At 30.1% G+C, this 27,828-nt stretch overlaps 1 protein-coding gene and 1 long non-coding RNA gene across 2 annotated transcripts in view; one reads left to right on the top strand and one right to left on the bottom strand.

The window, feature by feature from the left end:
* LOC111625008 overlaps positions 1-12,933 on the top strand; it is a 55,822-nt gene extending 42,889 nt beyond the window's left edge. Inside the window, exon 4 of the long non-coding RNA XR_002756668.1 lies at positions 12,499-12,933. This is a non-coding gene — a long non-coding RNA (uncharacterized LOC111625008). The remainder of the gene's footprint in view (positions 1-12,498) is intronic.
* The window catches only part of LOC111625005, a 31,741-nt gene continuing 9,286 nt past the window's right edge, over positions 5,374-27,828 (bottom strand). The window contains exons 6-14 of the mRNA XM_023368017.1: positions 25,043-25,335; positions 21,123-21,200; positions 20,866-20,980; positions 20,698-20,777; positions 20,343-20,399; positions 12,297-12,396; positions 11,476-11,528; positions 10,054-10,178; positions 5,374-6,183 (exon numbers count right to left, since the gene is read on the bottom strand). Coding sequence (XP_023223785.1) covers positions 5,714-6,183; positions 10,054-10,178; positions 11,476-11,528; positions 12,297-12,396; positions 20,343-20,399; positions 20,698-20,777; positions 20,866-20,980; positions 21,123-21,200; positions 25,043-25,335 — 1,371 coding nt within the window. The 3' untranslated portion in view covers positions 5,374-5,713. The remainder of the gene's footprint in view (positions 6,184-10,053; positions 10,179-11,475; positions 11,529-12,296; positions 12,397-20,342; positions 20,400-20,697; positions 20,778-20,865; positions 20,981-21,122; positions 21,201-25,042; positions 25,336-27,828) is intronic.

The raw sequence follows: 27,828 nt of genomic DNA, 5'->3' as shown, positions 1-27,828 counted from the left end.
TGAATATTTTGTCAGTCATCGTCGCCTGTTGCTCGTAATTGATGTAAAGCGCTAATTAATTCACTTGTTCTCTCGACCAACTTCTAAAACGTTATCGATTCCCCGGAAAATGTTGTCCTTATACGATCCGATGGGAACTCTTAGTTACTTTACAAGTGGAACGTGACTACGAATGTAATTACAACCGCAGTTATTAAAGTAATTTTTAAATCCGGTCTCCGATAGAAAATTAACATATATTTAATAAGTCTCCAATTAGCTTCTATTTTTGCTTTTAAGGCCGTATTTTGAGTTCTCTTTGAATTTATTATCAGAAATTTTGTATTTTTTAAATCCTCTGCTAATTATAACACAATTCTGCTTCGAATTACGGCCAACTCCAGCGTGAATATCCGAAAATCATGTTCTTTAAGTTATGCACTTCCCTCTTCCTTACTTCGGTTTTTGAAAAATTAATATCGAAATTTTATATTGCTCGACAATATTTAATATTTCCTCAGGTTTTTTCCTGTTTATTTTCTTTTCCAACTAAAATATAAATTTTTGTATTTCTAATTTCGAGAAGTGTTCGTTTATTACACGACATTTTAACATAAAATTCTTTCGTCCAGAAGTTTGCATATAAATTCAAATTTATCTTAAGAATTTTATGTTAAACTAATATAAAAGTCCAGATGGGGCCTTTTCACTGAAAGCTCGCAGAGGACGGGGGCGTTATAGTTTCATGGGGCCCAGGCAAATTCGTATTAGAGGGCCTAGATATTTCTTTTTCAAGGGAATTCTTTTGAGGAAATATTTTCTCATAAAAAATTGATTGAGACCCCAAGCAATTGCCGTTTTTGCCCATAGGATAACGCGCCCCTGCTCTTGGATATTCGTTAAAATTATTCATTCCTGGCATCTCTTGTGTATCAAGAAAAACCGATGTTTTCAACTTTTATTGTTTAGAAAATATAGGCCTAATACATCTTTAAACTCTACTTTTCTTAATATACTGGGGAGGTGTTAAAAATGTAAGTGGCCCAGGCCTTTTACATTTTTAACATCAAAAAGATCTGCCGGAGACAATATTTATATGGCATTTTATTAACTCTTATCGAAAGAAATGTAATACGTTAATCTTCTTTTATCTTTTATAGTAGTTTTTAAACTGGAAAATTCAAAAATACTTACGCACTCGGCGATATAAAATATAAGAAAAGTCGTTTCGACAGCTTAATTATTGATAATTTATTATTTTTCGTATTATTTGTATACAAATTATCTTTTAAAAAAATATTCAAACTTTTTTTGATAGAAGCGTGCATTTTATCTTTCATTACGATAACGAATAAGAGAAAACATTTCTCTTAATTAATTATTTTCTGAAAATAAAATCTTATGTTAAGCTTGATTTAAATATAATCAAAATTAACTATATTAATATATTAAAAGTTTACGTTGAAAGATGTACTGTACTTGCAGATAATTAAACATTTATTTTCAATGTATTAATACACAATATATGTATACTACACGCAATGATTGCATGTTTGTTTCCCTTAATAAATATAAGGTGAATCAAATTTTGAAAATACCGACTTTATGCTTTCATACCCAAAAGTATTTTTAATTAAGCGCATAAATTCTGAAGTTATCTTCTAGTCGAGAATTGTTGAGTTTGTTTTAATATATATTTTAATTAAATTCAATAATAAATATTTCAACTTTTATCTTGGAATCAAATCGCTATCTACGCCTCTTCTAATTTAATATTTATTGTCTTAAATATAGTTTTTTACAGTTTAAAACTATACAGTATTAATTGGACTGGACTACTGTACAAATGGGAGAGGAAATACACAATACATTTCGTTAGTAAGTTTTAAGCACTCGTGCTTCGTAATTTCCGTACAATATTAATAACTAATTAAAGTTATTTACAGTAATTTTGTTTTTCAATTTTGTAACGAATAAACCGCAGGGTAATTCACTTGGAGTTGAACATACTAGTTGGCTTTTCTGTGTACATAACGATTTTTGACCGCTTGTTAGTAAGATAAAATTAATATAATATTAAAAAACGAGTAATTTAAAGGATAAAATTGATTTATTGACTAAATGTAATTCAAAATACAATCGATAAAAGTGATAATAATGACGAATAGTGATAACGAATATCTACATATAAGGAGTAAAATATATTTTGGAAACACGTAACGTGGTCTTTACCACCAATCGTGTCCTCCACCGAAATCTCCATGATGAAGATCAAAGCTGTGATGATGAATTCTATAATAAGACAAAGATTAGGGTCGTCAGAAATCTTCGTTCGCATTGCTAATTTCCGAAATTAATAAATTAGAAAAAGAAATACTTACGGAATAGGAACGGGTTTTTGAGTCTCGACGTGAATAGGAATAGGAATTGGTAAAGGCAAGAAGGTCTTCTTGTGAAGAGCACCGGCTAAAAGCCCGTACTTTAAAAGTTTCTTCAGTTTGATTTTATGGCCAGCTTCCGCTTCTTTAGGGAAAGAAGCAGCCAGGACCAGCAGTAAAAGACCCAAGCAAACGTAATTTTTGTTTGTAGCCATCTATTAGAAAATAAGAAAAGTTAGATAAAGAAGATTCATCCCTACCTTATAATAGCACTTTACCTGTTAGACGTCTTCGATCTTTCTGTCTGGTCCCTTTCTGCACCTCTCATTATATACAGGTGGGGACGTACTCGAGGAATCCCCTAAACTCTCGGTCTAAAAATAGAAACAGTTTACTTCATATTTCGATTGGGGTCACATCAACCTCGGGGAGTCAACTCCGCTGCTCACTCCCGAACACATGGCTGACTATAATGGCTTCGGGCGCTTCTTCTGTGTTAACGTTCTGATAGAAAAGTTAAGAAATGTCAATTATCGTCCGAAAATTTTTGGAAAATACGTCCGACAAAGTTTATTATTGTCTGAACAAACTCGAATACGGTATCTTATGGACGATAATACAAAATTTAAATTTGAATACAGAATCTTATTGGCGCATTGACCCGGCTTTCTGGGCATTTCATCAGCTACATGACGTCATCGAAATAGCGGAATTCCGGTTTTCGAGCCGGCAAAGAGAGTACTTGGCCGACCCATTTTCGCAGTCTGGATCCTCCACTTAACTTTCTCCATAATTCTAAAGTATTTCGAATGTTTACGCTTCTTTTACGTTTTTAAAATATTCCCAGCCAGGTTAATACCTCGTAGGCATTCCTTTCTACGGAAGGAAAACGGTTTTGTGTGCAATTCGCATAGAGAATATAATTAATTTTACGGGAGAAAACTCATAAATTTATTTATCTCCGGGAAATTATGCAAAAAAGAATTATGCTAATGCGACCAAAGAAGCGGAATAAATTCGAGAATTTCTAAAATTACTTTTTTTTTGTATGCTGTCCGTTTCCCGATGAGTTTTTACTTTCCGGATTTTCCTCTAACTTAACTTTCTCGTTTCATCAACAACTTCCCTGTCTACAAATACCAAATTTAGTTGGGAATTCCCGTTTTTTTGTATGATTTTTTAAAAAAGATTTTAACATTTTTCCATTTTAAAAAGTAGGAAAAAATATATAGGCCTATATTAAATATCGAATATTTTTAATTAGTTTGACTTTCTATGTCAAGTCTAGAAACATCTTGTGTAATGACTTACGGTAGTTATAAACTTGACACTATGACCCACATGTTCACTTAAACAAATATTCATCCCGCTGTCTTCAAAAACAGAAAACTACTGAACTGTTTCTTTAAAGTTTTCGCCTACAAATATCTGTTTGATGATGTAAGAAATTAATAATTCGGTTATTTACCTTTATTTATAAAATATCCGTTTATATTTATCTATATTCTGATAACGCTAAAATGATTAATCGTAAGGACAGTGATGAAACGAGTGAGCAGATCGGAGAAATCCCTTAACGAAGTTGATTTTGACCTACTTTCTCGGCTATAAAATCTAAGATCATTGACATCGGAGATTCTTTTTTGATACTCCACCGAATTAACGCTATCGTTATTGTTTAATTTTATCTTCGATTCGACGTAACACCGGTCGAATTTGTAATTAAAATATTGATTCAGAATTTCATCAATAACTGTTCCCGTTTTGAGCATCCTAACGAAGTAAATGAAATTTCCGAACTAATTGCAATTCTCAAAACGAACCGATGTCGTTAAGTTCCTTTTCTTTTTATATTCCACGTATATAAAAATTTTAAATTCGCAACTCATTATGCTAAATTTACAAATAAATTAACGATTAAATGTGGAATCCTCGGTTTAAAGTCATTGTAAAATATGCCTAAAGCCATTTTTTACGATTAGATAATGGGATAAAATATTCCCGTAATCAGTATGTTTAGTTTGGGGATTCGCGGGATACGTAAATAAAGGTATTATTCCCATCTTTACTCCTTTTATATATACGTGTATAATTAATTTTTTTGAAATTTTTAAACACTAAATATTTTGGAGATTCCTCTCTGAAGTGATGATATGCATTTTTTCCAGCCACTTGCCTTTCTTGAAGACCTTGAGATTCCTTATAAACTTTTAAAAATAAATTTTGTTTAAATATTTAATTTTTGGACCCTTTTCTTCGTCAATTCTATCCGATAAAATTGGTCGCATCTCGCGTATTTATTGCCATTACTGAGCAATAAATAAGCAAAGTAGTTAATGACAGATTAATCGAGACATTGAAGGTTCTGAAGGCGTGCGTGACTCATTTGGAATTTTCTTTCTTTAATTAGGTATAATAAAACTTTTTTTCAGATATTCCCACTTTAAAATAAAACTTATAATTTCATTTAAACTAAAAAACATGTACAGTGTATTATTAGATATCAAGAAACTGCTCTTCTAACATTCCATGTATATTAATAGTGTGTGTGTAATATATATATCAATATTAGAGGATTTTTCAAATTGAAAAATTTATATTTATAGCTGCACCGAGGGAATTTTTTTCTCTCAGAAATTATGGAGTATTTTAACTTAAATTGGATCCTTCGATATAAATTAAAATATTCTAAAAGTTAAACTGATTTCGAGTTAATGATACAAGAGATATTTTTATATCATAAGTATTCAATATCCGATTAAAATAACTGCATTTTTGATGTTTCTGCCAATAATATAAAAATGGAATATTCCGTTCTATCGCTTTATTTCTTCAATTTTTATCCGTTATTATCGTCTATATTCTCAAATATCCATCCTATCGCTTTCACAAAATTGCAACTTTTACATCGACGTTATTGGATACTAAAACCATACGACTTCTGTACATTTTTCTAAAAATGACATCTACTATGGATTAAAACTGTCCGGTTAAAAAAAGAAACACTGCACCGTCAAAAGATTAAGAATTAACTTTAATTCAATATTGTCTTCATCTTTACAATTTCATCATTCCGTTCCGATAAGGAAAGTTTTGATTGATACAGTACCGAATTCGTACATGATGAATACATTCAAATTTGATTAAAAACCTTTATGTTGATATATGTATATGCACTACATAATTTTACAACTTGCGGAGTAAAACTAAAAAAATCTCAAAAACGGAACACATTCCGGAAAATAATTATACTATACCAAAACTTTGGTATAAGCAAACTTAAGCTAAAAAAATAGAATAAAAATAATTACGATGAATTTACATTCAATTTCTCGATGCCACAAAATATTTTGAAATCATGTATTTCGGGTAATGTTTGTGGGGAATCGCAAAGGAACATTGGGCGTTCTGAAAGGTACCGACGGACGAAATTCTGGAACAGGATGTCTCATAATCGGTAGTGTGAACCTGATATTTGGCCGAGAGATCGCCGTTGTACCCAAGTAATTATTTATCTCTTGCCGACCGGAAGAATTGTCCTTTGGTACAAAACTATTTAAATAGTCCACGGGTGAAGTCTGTTGCGCCATTTGGACGGGCACCGAAAATTTCCACTGAGGATGTTGCAAAAACTCGGGAGAGGAAACGATTTGGTTGTAAGCTTCTGTAGATACGCGATTCCAGGCTACGTCGGATGTATTGATAGGAGAATTCTTGGAAGCATCTGTGGAAACTTTCTGAGGAATAGTGGGCTTCTTATCACAGTGTAAAGTCACAGGGGAAAATCTGCTTGTCGTCGACGAACATCTTCCTTTTAAATTAAAATCTGCCCATTAAAAATAAAATAAAAATATTACATTACTTAAAACACGAGTGATAAGATCGATTCAAATACCCAACGTCGATAATTTCGCCGAAAAAATTTGACAATTTTCGACAAAATAATTAACGCTGGTTACATAAATTTTTAAACCTTTGATGGTGAAGATTAATTTCTTTAATGAATTTTTGGATAATAGTCGATAAACGGAACGGTAATAGTATAAATTTTCGTACATTAATGTATTGATTAATTAAATATAAAAATTTTCTTTTTATGAAACAGGTAAAACTAGGAAACTTCTATTTTAATATTTCTCTAATTATGTAAACGAAATTGTTGAAAATTTTAATTTTAATAAAAGTTGTCAAAACGTTTCAAATGACAATTGTCTGTTTACACCTACTAAAAATTAAGAAATTGGCCATCTTTTATAGAGAATATCATCTGGATTGTATATATAATTCTAAAAAGATAACTAAACTAATTATATATAAAAGAACAAGGCTTTTAATCGAAATTAAAGCTTATAAAATAAAGAAAACAATAAAACAGAAGTGAATAAAATAATACTGTATAATTTCCTTCCCCTAACCATAATTAATTTAGTTATATGAAATTGTAATTACAATTCCTTAAACATTAAAAATAAACCACCAATCTTTTTCGCTTTGTTTGTTTGTTTTTAAGTTATGGCAACGCAACACATGGGCGATCTGACTAGGGGATGCCTTCCAGGAGGACTTTTTAAGGGAAACTGGTCCCTATTTAGGTGTTACAGACGTGGAGAAAACCCGAAAACTCCACGTGGCCAGCCCGTCCGAGCCAGGCGCGAACCCACGACCGAACGAACTCCCAGTGTTCAGGGTACGAAGGCCACTTGGCCACTGGTGGGCTCAAAATCTTTTTCGCCCTTGATTATTTCTATTGTACAATTCTATAATAAAATTTCCTTACCATTTTTACCAAAAATATTTTCTACTCAAAAGATATTCGTTTTAAATAAAGAATGCAATTAAAGCTGCATTTTATAGCATTATTCTATCTATAAATGAAGATATTTATAGATAATAAAATATATGCTCTCCACCTCAAATTAGTAGTGTGTTATCCCTGTGCATCAAACTTTCCTGCTAGCAATTGAGTCCTCCTGATCAACTATCTAATGGTAACTCCTTTTGGGGGAAAATTTTTGAGTTAAAATAACGTGACTTCCGGTGCAAACTGGACGTTCGTATATAGTTAATCAGGACTTCCCGCCCCTAAGCCTTCCATATCTTGTCTTGCCATTCATCTATCTAACTTCGTTCTCGAGATTAAGGAAGGAGAGACAGACAGACGACAGTAGGAATTTATAGGTCTACAATTTTTTCGAATTGTAAACCTAACTTGTCAAAAACACGTTAAAATTGAAATTAGTGAAAATAATACATTGTAGAAATCAAGACTGATCATTTTCTCTCTCTTTTTTTTATCAGTTTCCAAATTGGAAAAAAATATGCTAATCTTCAATTTAATTATAACTATAATGCATCAAATATAACAACTGTTGGTAGAATCAGATTATTATTACACTTCAATTCCAATTTTAATAACATCAACATTGTTATTTGGTCAAATTTATTTTTTATTAATTTTTACAATTTATTCTTTATATATTGAAGTTTAGAAAATATTTTTGTGCTAAATGTTTGATTCATCTGTACATATTTAAATACAATATTAAAAAAACAATTCAAGCTTCCTAAGTGAAGTATGAACTTAAAATGTATATACTTCAAATAGGTCTTTAACGGTAATTATTCTAACCAGCAAAGCAATATTACTTGTACTTTCCTCCATTTTTCCAGCAGCAATACAGTAATAAGAATAGATAAAGTTCATTAGTCTAATTAATTAAATTATTTCTTATGAAAAATATAAACTATATAACAAGGTAATGTACAGCACAGTACAGGTGAATGAATGTGTTATGTTACAAAATCAAAGTTTTGAGTGAATTGAGATTCAAGTTTTTATTATTTAATTATTTCATTAAGTATGTCCACAAAATAGTATTGTTTAATTTAAATTTCTAGGATTTTTGATGGTGGTATGCGAGAAATGGATATATTATACCTTTTATCTGCTCATCTTCAGTTATAAGTAAACGATTAATTCATTTGCTTTGTTAATAATCAAGTTTCTCATTATTTTATGTATATACAGATGGTTTTGCCATTCAAAATGTTGTCTGTCTCACAAAAAAATATATATAAATGAACACAAAAGTTTGTTTTTACAGAAAAAGATCATAACTTCTAAACTTTGATAAATAAAGTCAAATTATTCTAACAGAATACAGAATGCAGGATTTTTCACATAACTAATTTAGTTACAAATATTTAAATGATTGCAAAATAAATATTAATATAAAGGTTAATTTGATACTAATTCAATTTGAACTTCAAAATAATAATAATAATATATTACCTGAATTATAATTATAGAGGCCTAAGTGATGAGTTTGTTTTATCAGATAAAATTAAAATTTTACTTTTCAATTAATGCTAACTTAAAATCTCTTTATTAAATATAATTATTAAAACAATTTTTATGAATGTAGACTTGCTGTTGTATTAAAAAAATATAATGTGTACATTTGTTTCTATATTTTTCCTTCCTGAAATTTAAAATAGTTAAAAGTAACATTATAAAACTTAATATTGATGCTGTCTTCATTTTTGGTCCATTGATGATTTCAGTAATTTATTTACAATTTAAAAACTCAATATTTTTCAGAAATTTTCTCCTTCAACAAATTATTATATTAATAATTTTCTTATAAATCACAAAATTCAGGAATTTAAGACATGAAAATAAATTTCATAACTTGAATTTGTGAAATAATTGATACAGAATCTTATAACTGACTGAGTGACTAAAAGAATTCATTTTAATTCTATCCATTTTCTTAAACTTAACCTACCAAGGATTTTAAAGTACAGGGTGTTTCAAAAAGAATCATCTGATTTAAAAAAAACCATAACTATTCAGCTTTTAATCTGTTTTGATCAAACAATGTACTGTTAAATAGAGGAAATTCTCAAGTTTTACGTGGTTGCCGATTGGCAGCACTGTGCACTTCATTCACCTGTCACTTCCATATTTTCAAGATGGCGACTGGACAACAGAAATCATTGTGTGTTCTACACATTGTGAAGTGTGCTTTCTTAATTACCTACTGTTCAGCATGATTTTTGTCAACAATATGGTGTTGAACCACCTACTGTCCAGAGCATTAGGATTAGATTCCTCAATGATGGATCAGCTGTATGATTCCCAATGATTCAACTTTACATAAAATCTGTCTCCTAGGTCGCCAGATCTCACTGTTTGCAATTTTTTCTAAAAAAAACTCAGTTTATGTGCCTCCTCTTCCAGCTACAGTGGTTGAACTTCAAAACCACATAACAGCAGCAGTGGATCCAGACATGCTTGCAAAAGTTTGGAACGAATTTCACTACCATTTGGACATATGCCATGCATCCAAAGGGGGCATATTGAGCACCTATGATTTAGTATGTAAAAAACTTCTAGATTAGCCCTGTAATATAAAATTAATCTTAAGTGTGTATTACTTTTCATAATATAATCATTTTAAATCGGTTGATTCTTTTTGAAACACCCTGTATTTTAAAGCACTCAGATTTTAATGAAACACCCTGTATTTTAAAGCACTCAGATTGTTCAATGACCTTGAATGAATGTCAAACGAGGTACACGACAGCCCTTTAGGTTAGTATTGCAATTTTTAGGAAATAAAGATTCAAGAAGGAAGGAGAATATCGATATTGTATTTATTATATTTAATAGAAAAAAAGTAAGGTAATTTACCCTTTTCCATTTTCACAGCTTTTATTTTTGTCCCAAGTAACTGTAATCCTTCCTCAATATTCTTCACTTCTTCGACATACTCTTCTTTACTTCCATCTTCGACCATTTTTTGTATAATTCGTTTCCTTAAAATTTTAAATTATTAATAAACAAATAACAACAAAAAATTATTTTTGCCTAAATAATTATAATTTTTTCCTCTTATTGAAAATTATTCCAGAACATCTGTTAAAATAAAAATAGTTTTGTTCAAGTAATTTCAATAGACCCGAAATTCTTTATAAATCTTGTTTGATACATTATAAACTGAATGTGCTTAGAAAATTTTTCACTGGCTCCAACCTTTTCATTTTCTCATTAATTCATTTACTTTTGTAATACTCCTAAAAATGTCTTTCATACTAATGATTAAATTATATACATAGATATATTAAAACATGTTTAAAATTTCAATGTATATACTGATATATTAATGTGTTATGTAGTCAATTGAGTTAACACATTATTCTATATAAAGTGATCCTACTCAAATGATTAGAACCATTTGTGTTAAAAATTTGTGCCATTTCAAACTGTAATACTGTCTTATTCAAACATCATGTGATCTATAATGAATAAGATTCATATGACACAAAAGAAATTGTTTAAAAAAAATCTACTACTACTACTACTTTCATAAATAAAATTATTAAATTATTTTTCACTTATTTTCAAAACTTACAAGATCATATGGTCAATCAGTAAGAACAATAAAGAGTGAAATAAATGTAACCAATAAAAGAATTCATTTGATCTAAATACTTTTATAATTTAATGACTACTTTCTATAATTATAAAATTTATTAGATGAATTAACTTTAACTTTTGTTCAAATTCTAATTCTTAAAAAAATAATTCTTACAAAGTTTATTGTGAGAATTATTCTGTATCAGTAATTATCTGTAAACCTGAAAGTAAGCTTATAAATAAATAGATAAAAATATGATTATATTGATCTTTATCTAAGGTTATTTTCACAAACTTGTCTTTAGATAAAGCAAACCAAAATTACCACTTTAAAAATACCCTACAGAAATATTTGCTTAAAATGTACAAAATGAAAACATTAACATAAAAGTCGGCTTTTGTTGCATTTTTAATTATAAAAATCTAGAACTTTAATAAAAAAAAAGTTATACACAAAAGTTTTAGTGTTCTTAAAATAACAAAAATGGCAATTCACAAAAAGAACCTTGTAGGCTACTTCTAAAGCCTAGAGTTATAATCCTTGTAGTCTTTTGTCTTTCTTGTTTTATTTAATTTTCTAGATTTTTGTAATTAAGTTCAGTGTATAACATTTATAATTCAAATACTATTTATGCAAATAACAAATATTTTATATTAGTTGTAATTAAAAAAAAATGAGATAGAAATTCTAGATACCTTTTATTATGTTCATATTGGTGAATTTCTACCAACTGATCTTCAGATAAATTCTGTAAAATTTTTAATAAGTTAAATACAATTACAATTTAAGAAATACAATGGAGCTCAGGTTTAAAGTCTTCTGATCATATTTCAACATATAAGTTGAATGTGTGTTGAAATAATACAAAAGTTTAATTTGTATCTAAAAATTATTATTAATTATAATTCATTCTTTAATATTTTAATCAATTTTGAATAACATTTATTTCTTGATCAAAACTTTAATGAAATTCATTACAAATTGAATTAAATTAATATGATTTTTCTACATTTCTTAAGTTATAGTAAGGCCAATAAAATCTCTCTGCTTCTTATGAGTTAGAATTATGTTATATTTTTCAAATTTTTTTAATAGTATATTAAATTTAAATGAAAATATACAAATATAATTTATTAGAAAAACCAATAATAATAATAATAATAAAAAGCTTTCATTTTTTAAAAGACAGGATTTTTATTCTCATTTAACTTTTTAAACTAAATTAATTAAAGTTAAACAATTTGTAAATTATTTATTGCTATATTATTTAACCATTAAATTTATTTGTTCAGTTGTGTGATCACAGTAACAAGTTGAATTAACCAATACGAAATTTCAAACTATTATGCAATCTAGTAAATTCAGCATTATTATTTATATATTTGAATCACTAATTAATTAATACTATTAACTAATGTCTAACATTAAAAGTGTACTTTTTTGGACACTACCATTATTAAATCTATCAAATTGAGATGTATAAACTAATTAAAAATAAATAAAGGAATAAACTTACCGACGAGTTGTTTTTGAAATAAAAATACGTTATTTCTAACTCAATACTTTTTACTAGTTCCCTGGAAGGATGCTTCAATCTCAACAAAATTTCAGGCAAACTTTAAAATAAATTTTATATATAAATGAATTGAAATAAGGTATAATAACGTAATAACTTATAAACAATTATTTCAAATAAATTAAAAATTAATTAATTTCAGATTAATTCAGAATTGTATTTCCCAGCGTCATCTGCAATCCGACACCAGTTCATAAACTTCAAAATTAAAAAGAAGTGAAAAAGTAATATTTTCTAATAAAAATAAATTTAATGTTTTAAAAAGTATTATTCTTTAAACAAAATATATTATATAATGATGAACAACAACCATACTTTAAACAATGATAATTAAAATGGGAATTGTCACGTCAATGTAATATATTTGAAATGATCCTCAAAAAAGATTATTTAAACTATTGGTCCCTAGGAGGGAGATTGATTTAACCCCTATATCAATGGATATACAGTCGACCCCCCTATAATGTGGATTCTATAACGGAGATTCCCATAACATAGCAAAAAAATTGCGACAATATTCGTATAAGGACGCTAAAAGGGACTCGTAAAACATCATCACCGACTCGTGTCGTGACAGGATTGGTCGAATCTGGACTAATAGTGGACGAGCAGCCAAACTACTTTCTGCCATCCAGCGCGATGCTATGGAGAGTTTAGGCGAGTAAGTTGAGTTTACTATCGTCTGTACAGTATGTAAATTAGGTACCGTAAGTCTAATACATCACTAATTTTATACATTTCTTGTGAAAGAAACATTTCTTATTCAACGGCCATAAAAATTATTTATATTAATGATGTCTCCAAAGTTCAACGAAGTTTTCGCAGAAAAATAACTTATCAGAAATCGCGGCCGCCGTTTGGTGCACTGCTCTGCGACGAAAACAAGCTTAAGCATTGGCTTAGTCGAACGGTGCACACTCAGTAAGTCATCCTACAATTTCTTGTTTATAGAGTCATTTATACAGATTATTCCCAAAAAATTATATGTGTTTTGGAAATGTTGAGTCAAATTAGTCTAGAATTGATTAATTTTATGGAAGAAAACCTTTCAAACAGCCATAGTCCATAAACTTCACACGTGTCGGGCTGCGATTGGCTCATGTATTTAAGGATTCCTACAACGTGAAATTCGAACAACGTGGAACATATCTAAGCATTATAGGAGGGTCTACTGTACATTATTATTGTTTAATTCACATCACATTGTTTTGATTACAAAACAAATAGTAAAATAATTTTTATGTTAAAATAATAACAAGCGAATATAATAAACAGAGCATTCCCAAGTAAAAAATCAAATAAATTCAGAGATAATTAAGTAATGATATTATAAGTATTGATATTAATTCACGTTCTTGTTAACTTAATGCTAATTCAAACAATATAATATAAAATGTAAATATTTAAATATTCATTAAATGAAAATCAATATATAGTAACACATCTATCCCTAGCTTAATGACTACTTTTAAAAGTTGTTAGATGAGCAATCAATAAAAATGATAGTTCAACATTATGATTTTAAAAAACATACAGTATTTGCTAAAACTGGGAATGTGCTCTTCAATCTATTCATATGCATAATTTCTACATTTTAAAGCATTGTCCAGCCAAATTCAAATCGGCTTGCTTAAGTCTTCTTAGTGCCCACAGGGCAGGAGGAAAAAAAGATCTATGAGAAAGCAAACACAGTTCCATCTTGAATTTATTTAACCCAAATATGATTCCAATTCTACAAATACACTGAGTGGCCAAAAAAGACATACCCCTTATCAGTCTGACAGTGATGTAGAGTGACATAATAACGCAGAGTTATTTATATAAGGTATGCTCAGCTTCAGATGGCGTAGTTATCATAGAAGTTAATGTCAAAATGGGTAAGATAAAAGATTTAAATGACTTTGAATGAGGAATGATCATCAGTGCAAGAAGAGCTGGTGTCAGCATCTCTGAAACGATGACTCTTTTAATATTTTCTCACCCAACAGTATCTCGGGTATTTAGAGAGGGGCAGTTGAGAAAAAAAAAACTTCAAGCGATAAGGACAATTCTGGTTAAAAAAGGCTGGAGAATGAGGTGAAAGGCGATTAGCACGCATAGTCTGCAGCAACAGAAGGGCAACAACACGACAAATTACAGCTGAATTCAATGCAGGTGCATCACAAAGCATATCCCAATGCACAACAAAACACACTTTGCAAAGGATGGTATCCTGCTGCTAAACAGCAGGAGACCATCAAGAGTGCCTTTGGTATCACAGAAAAAGGCAGCCGTTGTGGGCCCAGGAATGACAAAATTGGCACTTGAGGACTGGAAAAAAGTAGTCTGGTCCGATGAATCTCATTTCCTGCTCCATCATGCAGACGGCATGATCAGAATACAGTGCAAACAGCACAAATTCGTGGACCCCCTCCTGCCAAATGACAACTCTTCAGACTGGTGGCAGTGGAATTATGGTGTGTGGAATGTTTTCCTGGAGTACACTAGGTCCCTTGATATTTGTGGACACATCTCTGAATAGAACAGCTTACCTCAACATCGTTGCCAATCACATACGCTTGTTTATGACTATAATGTTCCCTGATGGAGATGGTTACTTTCAGCAGAATAATGCACCTTGTCACCGTGCTTGATTGGTCTCAAATTGGTTTGAGGAGCATCAATCATAGTTTAACCTGCTTCCATGGCCAGCTCAGTCCCGACCTCAATCTTACAGAGCATTTGTGGGACAAAGTCAAAAGTTCACTTCAAAGCTTGGAAATGCCACCATCCAATCTGACCCAACTTAGAGCTGCCATTATGTTAGCATGAGCCAACTTTCTTCAGCAATGGTATTGGCAACTTGTTGAGTCCATACCAAGAAGAATATCGGCTGTGATCAGAGCTAAAGGTGAACCAACTCGTTATTAGAGGGTGTCTCTAATTTTTTGGCCACTAAGTGTATATCAGTCTTTTCTTTCACTTCAGGAATTTTTAGTGAAAAGTATCAAGCATATCTGATTCAGACATAAAACTAGTAGATAGATCATTTGCTTTTATGAAGGATCAAAGAACAGAATTTGCATTATTTTATTAAGATCAGTTATAAAATATCTAAAATTTAGATGTAAATGGTAAAAGTTATACATTAAATTTATAGACTCAGAAAAAGCCATTGATTTCAATTGGAAAACTTTGCAATGAATTAATTAAAAAATAAATTTAGTCTTAAATTCATTAAAAAATAAAAAATATATATAGTTTATTTGGTAAACACAAGGTAATTATTAAATTGAATACCTTCCAGTGTAAACCAATGAATATAAAGAGAGGTCTCCTATAAGGAGACACTATCTATTCATCTATTTACTTTATGATTTGTGGTTTGGACTCTGGATTTATTCTAGATAAAAATGGAATTAAAATTAATAATCAAATTATTCATGATACAATGTGCACAGACAACATTGTAATAATAGTACTAAGATAGCTCTTCAAAGGAAAATTAAGTTAGTTGAAGTTATTGTAAAGAGAATGGGTTAAAAATTAATCCACCAAAATCAAAAATAACAATCTTCTATCAGGGAGGAAGATCAGCTGAGAAGGAAAAAATTTTTACTTGGAAAGAATAGCGCTGGAGATTGTGTCACAATTTAAATATTTGGTTCTTTTATTTATGCCCAATCTCTCCTTTAGCAAACATTTTAAAGAGTAGAAAATCCTTGTAAGACAATTTATAGCTAATTTAAAAAATATCAAAAGCTGAACAAGATATCAAATTTTCACATTCATTTCAAACTGTTCAGGTCTATTATTCTTACTTCAACATTTTATGCAACTCCTATTTGAATATCATATTTTATGGATAAAGAAGAGATTATACAATTACAATATATTAGAGAATTATTTTGGTTAAAATGTAATATACTGTAAGGTCTCTTTTTATGCGGATTATTTTTATGCGATTTTGAAGTTGTGCGGTTTGTATTTCATCCCAAAATTTCTTGAACAAACACATATAGGCTTGTTTAGGAAGCCTGCGTATAGAGTCTCCAAAAATCGTGGAACGCTCAAAGCTCACTCCATTTGTTCCACTGACATATAACGTTTATGGATGTAAAGGACAGCTATATCTACCTTAATCGCTTTAGTTCCTAGCAATTTTTGATATAAATGTAAACATTAAAAAAATACTTAAAACTGAAAAAAAACGAAAGAAATGCGTTAATTTTGAAGAAAAAGCTTCAAAGTTTAACTTCCTTTGTCTCGCCCTTCTGTGAAATTTAACACCGATGAGTCATTGTTTACACATCTGGATGACCTTGAACACAGCTGGAGTTGGATTTCCCCGGGGCATTCTTATAGACGTTGCGGGAGGACAAGGGTTTAAAGTAGGGTGAACACTAGCTGGCCATATGTTTTTAAATATTTTTAAAAAATTTGGAGACTTAAAAAACATTCCAAAAATTCAAAAAAAAAATTTCAAAAATGGCCTTAAGGACCGTGTTTTATGTAACGCTATGTAACCTGCCCGAGTCAACTCGGGCGAGGAACTAAAGGGGATTTAACTCTTCACATCCAGATGTCAGTGATTTGTTTTTAGAGTGAGCTTTTGCAATTCGGGGATTCCCCTTGTACATGATACCATCGACAAGTCGCTATTACATCATTCTGAGTTTCGCATTGAAAGGTATAAACTGTAATTGTTTTGAAATTAAATTTTATTCTAGCGGTGTTTTGTTCATTTTTATAATAAGTAGCGAGTTTAAATTTTGCTGATTTCAAGTTGCAGTAATAAGCAACACATTTTGATTTCTGGATTGAAACGTTTTTTATGCGGTTTTAAGTTAATTTTAACTCGTTGTTTTGATTTTATGCGATTTTAGAAAATTACGGAACGTATCCCTACTTTTTCAAGGCAAGTAAAGTCTTTTTTTATGCTAATTTTTTATATGCGCTTTTCTGTAGAATGTATCCAACGCATAAAACGAGACCCTACAGTACCTGGATAGACTATCTGTCACAAACTTAAAAAGCATAACATTAATTTTGAATGTCCTAAGTGCCTGTTGTTAGTCTTTAGAATTAATAATTCAAAGAGTGAAATAATACAAAATATCTGGTCAAAAACAAAATTAAGAAAACTTGGTTCCCAGATATATGGGATATGTTAAATAAATATTGAATTTTGTTGCAAGTATCCATTTTACATGAGAAGATAAAAAATTTTTAACAAAAAATTACTAACTGACACAGTAACCAAACAATCATTAAACATGAATGAAAAAGCTGTCAATGATTCTCAATTTTATTATTGGTTTAAGTGTACAATAAAATATCCTATAGAAACTGATTGTATTGTATGTATAAGCAGTTTAGATTTGATATAAATAAAGTCTACATATAAATGAGATTAAATGCCAGGTATCTAGTAATTAAAAAAAACTTCTTGCTGACTGAAGGAAATTTATGTGCATTAAGTTAAAGGAATTGAGAATAGAAAAAAAAATTATTATTTTTGGAAGAAATTAATATAAAGAAAGAACTCTATGTTTTGTTTAAAGAAGAAACAACATTTGAAGTTATATAATTACTAGCTTACCCGTCGTGCATTGCTGCGATCTCAGAAGAAACGAAATTCAAGCAAACTCGCTATGATAAAATTCAATTTACAATTTATCATTTTTATTGAAACTTATTATTCATTTTCATCAGAAAAACATTTCAAAATGTCGTTTCAATTCTATTTATTTATTGGAGTGCTTGTAGATACATGATATTTTTTGTTTTTCTGTCTGGTGCGTACACGAATAAATCAGAAGGTTTCCGATGCGTGAGCAGGCCACATACAGTTGTCCATGCGAGAAGCACAGATTCTCTAAATTTAGCACATACACTTGCAGCGATTGTCAGAAGTGCGATATTCCCCATTTACCTATATATATATTTTTTAATCCTTTATAATTTTAATTATTTAATTGCTCCTTCCTCTCTTCCTTGGCATATTGTGAAATTTCTGATAGTTGGATAATAAACCGTTTTATTGTAATTTGTCTTTTTAAATTATTTTGAGTTGATATTAAAATTTGGAAAAGGGGGGATATCTAGATCAGTAAAATAGGTGAATTTCTTCCTACAACTTCAGTTGTTGTTCGGGGTACAGTTAAGGTTTTAACGAAGTTCGAGCAAATACATAATTAGCAAAAAAAAGTTGAAATAAAGTGATTAAACAAAAATTATTACAAATATCGTAAATAACAGTTCACAAATGCATATATAGAGATATTTTTTGGAGGAGGGAAATGGTCTTCACAATTTGAAATCGATCGAACACACAGTGCTCAAATGCTCGTGTAAATGCGCGCCATCTATCGTAGGATAAATGCCAGAAACCTTTGCGGGAGTGTATTAAAAAACTTCCCAAAGCTTCATGGCAATCGTACTACACCAGAAACCTTCACCGGAGTATATTAAACAACTTCTCAAAGTTTCACGGCAATCAGATAAACGGTGTGGTAATGCATGAAGGACACAGACACACACACACACACATTCATTTATATATATATATATATATATAGATTTAAATTCAGTAATTCTGTATCAGAAAAAGAGAAGTCTAATTTTGACTGATTATAAAACTTATTACAGCAAGCTTGCCAATTCAAACTGGAAATTTGAATATTTTCATGTTAATTCAAGATTTTGTTCGTGTTCTAAATTACTATCATACAGGATAAGTCAAAAGTCCCTGATGCCAGATTTCAAAAATTTCTGGTGGCTGTTTTGATGCAAAGAAAAAGTTTACATATCAAAATTATGTTTCCTTATTCACTGGGCTTTGAAAACACTAACAAATATGATGTTGGAAGTGTCCACCATGTTCATGCAAGCACAAAAAACACATTGTAACATGTCTGTAGCCATGATTCTTAGCTTGACTGGAAAAATGTTATTGATGGTAGCAGAAATGTCCCTTTTCAACAAGGACAATGTCTCTCAGATTAACCCTGTACACATATTTCTTCAAATAACTCCAAAGAAAGAAATTGGATAATGAGAAATCATGCAATTTATTCCAAACCATCCAAAATTGTGATTTCTCATCACAATTTTCAAGGGTTTCCCCATTTAAAAATTGTGCATTCTCCAAAGAAAAAAAAAACAGAAGTTCATCGTGGCTGAAATTTTGTTTTTTTTTTTCTGTGGCTGAACTGTCGTCATATAACATGTCACTCCATGCTGGAATCAGGCATTATGTTCATCCTTTCCAAGCAATGAAATGAACTGTTGAATGGTTTCTTGATACAGCTCACTATTCAGTGTTGTTTCAAAAGAAATTGGTCCCACCAGTCTTCTCTGAGAGACTGCACATCATATCCTTAATTTTTGGGAAGGCAAGGAAAATTTGTGTAGGATGCACAAATTGGAGGTGGTCCAATATCGGGTGTTCTGTGAATTCACATAACCAATTAAACAAAATCATGCTTCATCAGTGAAAACTATGTTGTTGAACACTTCATGTCTGTGCAAGGAGACAGTGATGTTTGGCGTGAATTGAAATTTGTCTTTTGCAGAACTAATTTAAATGAATAGGAGCATTGTTATAGTCTTTACATGTTCTGAAAGATGTGAGGAAGGCAATGATTTTAGAAATCCATAGGACATGTTAACATCACCAACATAAGAAAATATTAAAATCAGAGTTTGGAGACTTTTGGGTCACTCTGTATTATTAACACACTGATTACTTTTTATTTTGTATTTCTTTCTATAATAGAAGAAAAATCCTTTATACGATAATAAAGGAATTATTATTATTATGTATTTATATAATATATATTACAAATTTATTCTAATTACAATTGTTCTATTGAAATACTGCAATAAAATATATATATAACTTATAGAAGTTATCAAAACTAAATACGCAATAAAAATAATAACAATAATTTCTAACCTTATTACAACTTTTTTATTTTTTATAAAATACATAAATTAACTTACTGTTCAAGTGGATACAAGATAATAAATAATGCTTTTTTCATTCCTCTTACTTTACACCTAAAAATAAATTTAATAAAAGTTTAATGCATTTTATGTAATTTTTCAACATAATAACTGAAAAATTAAATAAAGTGAAAAGACTAGACAAAGCATCAAGCTAATAGATATAAATTATATATTAAATAAAGTATAAAATAGAATTCTACATTTAATTAATTTTAAGTTTTAGTAAAAATTCTGTAATTTAGAAGAAAACAAAATCACGATGTTATTGAAGGAAAAAGAAATTAAGTGTTCAACTATAACAAATGGCAAATGAAATAAAATTGTTATTTTGTACTAGAGAGGATCATACCTTTCTAATTCTTGAAATAAATTATTGCATTGAGTTCTTTCAACAATATGAGATGGAATACACAAATTTTTTGCATACAACTATAAAAACACAAAAATTTTATATGTAAAAATTTATTGAAACTGTAAATTTATTATTTTCTATTAACAATTAAATCATGTTTCTTACCATTTTTTCTAAGCGTTCTTTGGTTTGAAACAGAGATTCAATATCACCATTACACACGTATGGCTTCTGATGGCAATTTATAATATGAAGTTTATAATTTTCTATAAAAGTAACCCTAAAATAAAACATTAACACAATTCCTGTAGTTAAAATAAATTTTTAACAAAAACTCCTCATCATTATTCTTTTATAAATTTTATTGTGCATATTGAACATGGCAGTGTGAATAGTTTATTAATTAAAATTGGCATATATACCTTGTAACGGTAAGATCTTCATCTTCAGAAGCTTCACACAGTTTATCATAAAATTCTTCTCCTTCTTCAAAAATTTCACTGTATTTAAAAAATTACACTTTTTAAGAAAATATAAATAGAAACATGCAATCATTTATTGTGATATCATCACAATGCCAGGCTGCAATTTTTAATTTATTTAACTTAAAATATATGCTCTCCACCTGAAATTAGTAGTGGCTTGTCACTGTACATACTTTTCCTTTAACAATAGTGTAGTGCCAGTCATCTATTAACTACGTTCAGGGAAAAGTTTTAAATTGAAATAACGTGACTTCCGGTTTGCATTAAAAGTTTGTATATAGTTAATTGGGGCCTTCTGCTCCTAAGCTTTTCCATATCTAGTCTCGTCTTTCATCTAGCTAACTCCGTTCTCAAGATTAAGGAAAGGCAGACGGACAGGCAACAGTACAACTTTATAGGTCTACAATTTTTTCAAACTGTAGCCCAATCAGGACTTTTGCATATGGAATTAGCAAATGAATTTCTTAATCATTTATTTTTTACATTTATATAAATTATTTATGCATTTAATCAATATATATTATAAAGGTAAGTGTACAATGCGCGTGCCACTAGAACTCAAAAACGAGTCCTGGTATGATCAAGGGAGTTATATGGTGTGGTAGCCCCCTCTATCCCCATCCATGAAGAAGGTTCCTGTTTTTACCTAAAGGGTTTGCTGTTGAAGATATAAGGGCTGGAAATTTTGCCCTCTGGAAATTTCTAGAACAATCCAGAACATTCGAGAGCATTCCACAACATTCCAGAATGTTCTGCAACATTCAGGAACATCCTGGAACATTCCAGAACACTCAAATGTTGTGGAATGTTCTGGAACATTGTGACCATTCGAAGACTTTTTGTATGGGTGGGACTACCCATTGGTGGGAGTATATAAAGCAAGATCCATCATGGGTTCAAACATCAGTTACTTATCAGTGAGGAAGGGAAGAACCAAAAAAGAAGTGAAAATTCAAAAGAAGTGCAGTGAGTGAATAAAAACAAACAGTGAAGTGTGAGTAGTCAAAGTGATACAGTGACTGAATATAAATCGAAAATAAAGTGTGAAAACTGTGTAAAGTGTACTTAGTGTATTTGTTAATAAAAAGTTGATTTGATTTATATTTTATACAATGCCAAAACTTAAAAGAGGAGGAGCTCTTGCCAGTTCTGAATTTTCTTTTGAATATTAAAGTTGATATCGTTGACAATATTATTTTTAGTTGCCAAAATTACCCTTTGAAATAGCCACTCCGGATTGGTATAATTGTGAACAATGTTTGGATAAATTTGGTCGATGAGTTCGTTTTCAGTAGTGGCTATGTTGCAAAAATCACTATTGCGTTCAATGAAGCCGGTCGTCTGGTCAGTGGGATGTGTGCCTTCACCTATTTGTAAAAGTTTTTGAGCAAAATGTTGTTTATAAACAAGTATTGTAAATAGTTAGAATATGTTTTCAATAAAATTTTTTTACCTCTTATATTTTAAAGTTTATCCTTTTATTCCAACTACCACAATCTCATATCAACTCCCTGACCGAAGCTGGGTACCCCAGCTAGTTTAAAATAATTCAAAGATTAACCACACATATCTAAACTACTTTCTTTTCTTCGATTTTATATTTTTTCCAATGGATTAATTCACTTGACAAATACATTTTCATTTATGCACATTTAAACAAAACTTTATTTTTTTGTTATTGTTCTTATAATAATTAATAAATATAAAATATTAAGTTAGTTTTATCCACTGATTAAAACTTTACTTTCAAATAATTACTGTATATTTTGACAACATTTGATACTCTGCTAAAATTCTGTTCCTGTAATATAAAAAAGTTTAAACACTCCAATTTTTTATCATATTGTTTTTATGTAATTTAATTTTAACAAATATTATTCTAAAACTTATAAGCATGGTAAGTTATTTAATTAACTTATTAATAATTTCTGCAAATAAATAACTTATTATTTTCATATAAAATAACATTTGACTTTAGTTATAATTTTATTTCATGTAAATAGTGTAACAGACTCAGATTTCTGCTAAGCCAACGTACTGAGCTATATAAAAGAACATCATTGTATTGACTACCCACTTCCTCTAAAAGACTTTTAAATTTTCTGTGATTCAGTTCTCGTGCTCAGATATAATTCACTATATTTATGACAGTTTTCATCACAGTATCTACTTCAGGATTAGCAATACGTGAAGCCAAGTTTTCCCAATGAATGATGCAATGAAATGTTATTAGATTTGTCAAATCATAATTCTGTTACAATAGAGAAATAAATCCATTTTCAGATCCAGTCGTTGAAGGACAGACATCGGTACACACACAAACTAATTTTTTTATATCTATCTTGTTCTGTTCTAGAAAATTGCAAATAGTATTGAGATAATCTTTCCCTTGGTCTGGCCCTTCATTGGAAGGAATTTCAAAAAATCTTCAAAAATTGAATTTTGTTCTGTACAATATCTAACAAAAACTGAGCATTGTGATGTTTCTGAAATATCCATGCTAGAGTCAAAAGCTAAACTAAAAAACTTGCAGTTTTTCAAATCTTCAATTATGTTATCACAAATATGGTTTGCAATATCTTCAATACGTCTAACACTGGTAGAATCTGAAAGCTGAATTTTTTTTTATTTCCAAAATTTAATTCTTGTTACCGAATTTATCAAACAGTACATTGGAAGTGCTTAAAAAGTATTCCTCCACAATTTCAGCATCAGTAACGGTTTCATATGTTTACCAAGTATATAACAAATTTCATATAATGCTTTTGTTGCAGCTGCATCTTGTGCTATTGCCACAGACATAATATTTTGTTGATGTTGCAATGACTTTTTAAAAATAACCAATTTCTCGTGTCTTATGAGAGATCCTGGAAGAAAAGTATCATTGAACAATTTGTGTTTAGTGTTAAAATGATGAGCAATATTATATTTTTTTAATATAACACTTTCACGACAGATCAAACAAGTTGCTAAACCATGTTTGTTTTGCACTACAAAATAGTTAGCTTCCCATTTGTCTTGAAACAATCTATTTTCGTCAGACATTTTTCATTTGTATTTGGAAGACACTCCTGACATAGTTGAAAATAATTATAAATTACAGTTTCTCAAATAAAATGTTCACTAATTCAGTGTGATTTTTTGTTTACTCAATTATAACTCTTAAGGTACTTAACCACTCAACAGTGAGGGACAGATATATCCATCCAGGGCGATCGTGTGGCAATGGTGAGGGACAAATATATCTGTTAAATTCTTTTGCAGGTATCGTCAAAAACTACTGCAAAAAAAAATTCACATAAAAAATGAATTATGTAACAATAAAAAAAGACTTTTCTTTACTAGACATAACTGTTTACAAAATCTTTTTCCGAAACAGTAATGAGAAAAAAAACGTGTGGAAAAATACTTCAAAAAATTTCCCACGTTTATTCTCCATTACTTTGGGGTAGCATCATACCTGACTATCCCACTGCTGAAAGGTTAACAATTACAGAGTTGCACGACACAAGCAAAACAAACAAGATATGACCTGTTATGACTTATGATTTTAATATCGTGTGTAGGTGCAATGGGTCTCAGTAAATTATTATGTCTAGCCTGTCCCTTGTGGATCGCTGCCTGATGGCCACCACATGTTCACAATGCTCGGACATCTGGTGACGACAACTTTCTAAGAAAGGAAAAAAGAGACTTAGTGGTGTGGGTGGAGTGACCAAATCTATTTTTTGCCGTGAAAATTTCAAAATTTATATTTTGACTGCATTATTTATGGGTCACGTCTGGGCCAGTCACAAAAGCTCAGCGGGCTGCAGGTTGAGTATGGTGAGTCTAAATATACAAAAATAACAACTTACCCAATATTCTCATTACTATTTCTCTTTTTAAACGAAAAAGAAGTTGAATCGGTTGGCGTTGGTTCACTGGAAAGGCTTTGTTGAGAATAAGTTGGTGAATGATTTCCATTTTCTAGATTATTATGATCAGAATGTTGAGAATTCAACTTATAATCTTCAATTGAATTTAAATAAGACTGAATGTTTTTTTCGGAATCTACAGGATCCAAATTTTTCAGATGTTGGAGAGACAAATAATTATTTTTGAGATCCCGTAGAGTTATGTTAGCCAATGAAAAGTCTTCTGATTTGTCCTGTAAATAAAATATTAATATATTTAATTTTGGAGAATAATGCAAATTTTTTTAATATAAAGACTATATATTTCTATGGATATATCTATATATAAATACCCTTCTATGTTTTCATTATTTTTGCATTTTGAGAAATATCATTCTATTAAAAAACAGCAAATAATAATCTTTAATTATTATTATACAAAATGGAGACACTCTTTCTACAAACATGCACTAGTTGCGAGATTTGAGCATGTGTTTCTCATTGGAAAGTCAGAAATGTAAATGTTGCAAAATCAAATTTTGACAAATGAATCTTTGAAAAAAACTATTTACCATTTACAAAAACCTGTGTTATTCCCAACATATCTCTGGTTACAATGTGCTGACCTTGACTGGTTGACCAAGATATTTTTGACCCAATTTTTGAAATTAGTAGGCACTAGTCGTTATAATATAAGTTTGTATTAAAACTAACTTCCGAAATATAATTTTTTTTCTTTTTACATATTTAATAATATATAAATATATATATATATATTATTTTGTTTGTGCAAAATAAAAAAAAATAATTTTGGACAATACAATAGCCATGATTATTCTGTTTCAAAAATGGAAACTTTTCCTTAGGCATCAACAAAAATTCAACCTGGGATAACATGGAACAGAGAGAAATTTTGATATTGGATAGGTTAATTTCACTGAAAATGCATCATGGACAACCTCATGGTCATGGCTGGCAAAGTTTGAACAATTGTGTTCAAAACCAGCAATACCAAAGATTAGAAAATGAGAACAAGACCCGTTCTGAGTGTCGAAGTGATCCTGCTTAGTAGTAAGTCTCTGAGACAGTCTTATGCCAAATATGGCCTTGCCATTTTACTTGTTTTCTATATATAATAAACTACAAATATATAATTAACGAACCATCAAACACCTGTTGCTGAGAAATATTTTATTAACAAAACACTAACGTTTTCAGTCACACCTAAAGGTGGCCTATTCTATTAGGTTGAAAACCTTAGTGTTTTGTTAATAAAATATTTCTCAGCAACAGGTGTTTGATGGTTCATTAATTGCTTAAAAAAGCTGAGTTTGATATTTGATTACAAATACACACACACACTTCACTATACATTGCATAATACAACCACCTTCCATCTGTGAGTGAAGTGTCCAGCTTACTATTGAGCACAGTCTCATCTTAAATTAACACAGAGTTTCTAGTACCATCTCTGAATCTTTATATCATAAATATAGAGCCATATGCAACTAACTATGAAACCGTAATGTTCAGAAAATAGAATTTGAATATTTGCATTTTATGTAATAATTTAGAATTTTATATATCTGCTTATTGTCACAAATAGAATGTCATAAATATAATAGAAATACTCTTATTGAAAAGCTGCAAAATTTATAGTTAGCCACTTATTGTTCTATACCCATGATACATAATTCCTTAGTGTATAAGAAACTGTGCAAAGCCACTAGATGGATTATGATTTATGGTTGATGGAAAGATCTCAGTCCCAGGATAGTGGGAAAATTAAAATAATTTTGAAATCTGTCAAAGAATCATTGAAAATCACATATGTTTTTAGTACAGGTAGCCCTCGGTTTACGCTGGTTCAATTTACGCCGATTCACAATTCGCGATTTTGCTGTGTAATTCCCCGATTTTCCCATGCCAGACTGATTTTCGTTTCAGTGTTGACGTATTTAACGAGCCGCGATATTGTACATTCGTTAAAACAAAGATTTTTATTGAATATATTTATTTTTTTCTGTTTAATATTATTGGGTATGTATACATTTGCATTAAATTAATATTAAAATACTAAACGTTTAGGTACCCACGAGTCAAGTTATCAAACTTAATAGTCCAATAAATGGCATCCGAATCCATAGCGCCATTGAATTTATCCCGTATCAGTTCATTCAGGAAAACACCTTACAACGCAGTAGCACTTCCGCCGATCAAAAACTATCGTTAGTGAGACAAATCTACTTCTCATTGGCCAGACGATATCTATCTATCCTTAATTTTCCCGCTCAAACTGACCTTACATATGCGCTACGGCGACTGGTGGTCACCCAATCAGTGTCTCCGCTTGTCCGTAGCTCTACGTCGGGTTAACGTATCCTTTCGACTATGGAAAGTTTGACGGATGAACTTTGTGAGTTAGACAATGATTGGAAGCGAAGTGCGAATGTAAAAAGAAGCATCGTCACATCCATTCGACCATATTCCGAAATTCTCAATGAAAGTAAACAAAAATGTAAACAATTAAAGATGGATACTTTTTCCGAAAAATGTAAGAGATCCGAAACTAAACTTTTTAATAAAAACATTTAACTTTATTTTATGATAAAATACATTTTAAAAATTAAATTTATTTGTACTTTGTATTATATTGTATTAATAAACAAAATTATTTGCGTATTTTTCACTTATGTGGAACCTAACCCTATACCTCAGTGTAAATATGGGTTCGTTTTACGCCGATT

Source organism: Centruroides sculpturatus, unplaced genomic scaffold, assembly GCF_000671375.1.
Source record: "Centruroides sculpturatus isolate CEXI.00-Female unplaced genomic scaffold, Cexi_2.0 scaffold269, whole genome shotgun sequence".
In the NCBI taxonomy this organism is placed as follows: Eukaryota; Metazoa; Arthropoda; class Arachnida; order Scorpiones; family Buthidae; genus Centruroides; species Centruroides sculpturatus.
The sequence above is the reverse complement of the archived record's forward strand: the minus strand, read 5'-3'. Positions and strand labels throughout refer to the sequence as shown.